Raw genomic sequence first — 3,598 nt, forward strand, 5'->3', positions numbered from 1 at the left:
GCATTTAATAAACCTTGTATCGCAACAATCAAATCGCGTTGGGACATATCGTAACGCTAGACGTCGACTGAAATGTAAAACGGTAGCGATATATAATATAATATATAAATTTCAAATAACTTCCAATGAGAGACGAAGGCGACGCTCGTATGCTTATCAGCGGAAGTTGCTCCCCCGCGGAGCGATGACTTAATTGAAATAATAATACTTACCTTAAAAAATATGTTATTTATTACTGGTTCTTTATTACTGATTGAGGGTAGCAGGAGGAAATCACACACAGAATTAATACGATAAATAAATGTTAACGATAAGTAGTGTAAGAATGCCGGTTCTAGACCGGAAGTTAATCCTGCCAATCCTGCGGTGACGTCACGCCTCAATGTATTAGGTATAGGGGGGGATACCAACCAAAGTTTGGGGGGAAAAAATTAGGTTGGTATTAAAAGTAACTAGAGATCTAGGGATTTTTAGAAAATTAAATAGAAAAATTTAAATACAATGGCGCCACCTATGATTGAGTGGTGTAAGTACTAGATTTAGGAATTTTTTATAAAATTAAACAGAAAAATTAAAATATAATGACGCTAGCTATGATTGAGAATTGAACTGTAAATTAGCGTAACTTGAGCTGAAAAATTAAATGGTGGTGGTGGTGGGAATATGGGATTAAAAATAAAAAAAAAATCATTACATTTCAAATTAACAATAAATTATATTAGCATAATATATAAAAAAACCAATATATAATATAATCTGTGATTAACTTGAAATGACTACATTTAAGAAATAGATGCCGATGAAATTTCATCATTTGAACCAATATTCTTCTTCTTCTTCTTTATAAATTCAATCTTTTGCACAGTACATGTCTTGTTAAGTTCAAGTTCTCCAAGATATACCAAACACATTTCACGTAGTTCAACAATTTCAGCATCGGAAATCACTTCAGCAATACGTGTAGGTAGAAACACAATAAATCCAGCTTCCAGTTCAACAATTACCGTAGGCCAAGCTCGGCTTGGAATACGTTTAGCTGCTACAATTGTATACGGTGTATGTAAATGTAAATCACTCACTTTTTTCTTAGGTAAAAATTCACACTGTCCTAAACGATTTAGATGTTCCATCTTTTCAATAAGCGGTGTATAAACTTCAAGTGAACAGTTTGGAGTGTAAGTTCGGAATGAATAAATTTCGCACCAGGCGGTAGAGATAATGTAACCGCAAAAAAAATAATGTGGTTAGACGCAATAACATCTCTCTAAATAAACAATTTTATAAAAAATTTCCAATAACAACTGTTGATAAAATTAAAAAAAATAAAATTATCAAAAGGAAAATTCGAGAAACAATAGATATTACTCACAGTATAAAAAATAAATCGATCCTAAGTGTTCCCAACACATCCCAATGGTTGGTAAACCATGTTCTCCACAATCTCAATATGATTTCGATGGGCAACATCCCGTAAAGCTCAAATACATGAATTCTTTTTTTAGTCTTAAATTCACAAAGAATTGATTGAAGATTTTAAAATTGCAAACGTATCGTCCTTTAAAGTCTCATTTTCATAACGTTTAGGTATATAGACTTTAAAATCCTGCAATTGAATTAAAACAATAAAAAAAATCTCGATGGTGTAAATTAACATACTTACCAATGAGATTTGAACCATAGCTAAAGTGTGATGTAAAGTAAAGCGAATAAACAATTAAGCCATCGAGAACTTTTCAATAAACTACAATAAATACGAATAAATTAACTTAAAATTAAACTATGTACTATCGTCATTAATACTATAATGACCCCAAGCGAATGTATTAATTCCATTATTACAAATATATCGTTTGGAGTCATTTGGTGATAGAACCATTTTATTTTGTAATGCTGTAAATATGTTATGATTGAAACTTCTAAATAACGTTTGTTTTTTAAATAAAACCGATTTTGAATTTAAACAATCTAAATAATTTTGAAAAGATATGTTATGTTTAACAATAGCTTTCTTAACACCTTTAGATTTCTTTGTAACCCGACCATCAGCGACCCTATTCGCATACACTTTAGACCTCAAACCGATAAATTCAACCATTATGTTTCCGCAATTCTCGTCTTTCATTTTACCCAAAACAGCTTTATTATGTAACGGTATGTCAAACTGATTATCAGGACTGTAGTTCGATGTGTCAAATTTATCTAAATTCAATTTCACGTCTCTATAAACATCATCGGAATCAATTAGTACGGTGAAGCTATCGGTATCCATGTAACATAAGCGAATAGATTCACCGTACTTTGGTTTTAAGAAATCATAATAAAAATTATACATTAACAATTTAGACAATTCTAAAACCGTAAAACCAACATATAGAGGTTTATCGTAAACGACATGGAGACGATCCATTTGAATTGCCGAAAATTTTTAAAATTTTTAAAATTTAATTTCGCAATTAAACTCCGAGCTCCTAAACGAGGACGACCGGAGATTTCGCTAGTATGAACATCATCCCAACTGGTCACTAATCTTACATCGACTCGCTTATCTACATTTTCCATGGTTTTACCAAAAACCGCATTATTCATTAACTTGAAAAAATCTTTTTCAAAAGAATTATTAGCGGATTGGCGTAATGCTGTATTCTTATCGATGTAAGATTTTAACCAGATAGACTGTCTGAACGATAAAACTCTATTAATTTTAGAAACTTTAAGACCGTTAGCAACGGCCTGCTTTAAATTTCTATAATGCACAACATAATTTGTTTTATTAAATAAATTTGGAATCAATCTTTTATCGCTTTCACATCTACCGTTAGGTGGTAAAATGTTTTCACATAAAAAAGGTAAATCATTATGCGTATCATGCAAATACTCGGGGTATTCGATATCTACATATAAAATGTAACCGTAATCTGAAGTATCTGATATATTATTAAAATTAAAATTTAGAATTTGGGTATCATCTAACCACTTGAAACTGGAAACCGGTAAATATTGGGACATCGCCCATCCATACAAATTATTCGCGTCCCAATACATTAAATGCGATGATGGTAAATTGGGGTTATAATTATCCATTGTGGCACTTCTTTTTAAACAAGCAAAAGGGCAAACGAAACACCAGACGATGTCAAGGTTACGTAAAGGTTTACTTACCTCGGCCAGCCTTTAGACAGTGGAGACGGCGTGGATTTAAAATAATATTCAAAGATGTTAATGGGCGCCACGGACTTATATAAAACCTTTACGAACGTACTTGACCACACCCTAATCAAGTCCGAACTTAGAGTTACAGAAAGGAATGAGAACAAATAACCAACAACCACATTTGAAACTGAAGAAAGAGTATCTATATTATATGTAATCGTAGAAAAACATTCATGTATACACATGTAAATATATGTGGGTATATAAAAAAATATGTAATGACAATTGGAACAAAGTTCTCAAATTATAAGAATAAAGTTTATACAATTTAATCAAAATGTTGCTGTAATCGCATACAAAAAAAAGAAAATATAGCACCCCCCTGTATCGTAAGTTACACAATTACGATCCTAACTTTATTTAGAATAAATGAACAAAAAAACATTAT

The 3,598-nt window shown here is 31.5% G+C and overlaps 1 protein-coding gene across 1 annotated transcript; it reads right to left on the reverse strand.

Moving 5' to 3' along the window:
* Positions 1–1,777: 1,777 nt before the first annotated feature.
* On the reverse strand, positions 1,778–3,081 carry LOC139432521 (uncharacterized). The gene is made up of 2 exons (XM_071201209.1): positions 2,460–3,081; positions 1,778–2,349 (listed from the first exon to the last, which is right to left on the reverse strand). The coding sequence occupies exons 1-2, from the start codon at positions 3,079–3,081 to the stop codon at positions 1,778–1,780; spliced, it is 1,194 nt and encodes a 397-aa protein (XP_071057310.1).
* Positions 3,082–3,598: the final 517 nt, after the last annotated feature.

This window comes from Onthophagus taurus, unplaced genomic scaffold (genome assembly GCF_036711975.1).
Source record: "Onthophagus taurus isolate NC unplaced genomic scaffold, IU_Otau_3.0 ScKx7SY_22, whole genome shotgun sequence".
Taxonomy (NCBI): domain Eukaryota; kingdom Metazoa; phylum Arthropoda; class Insecta; order Coleoptera; family Scarabaeidae; genus Onthophagus; species Onthophagus taurus.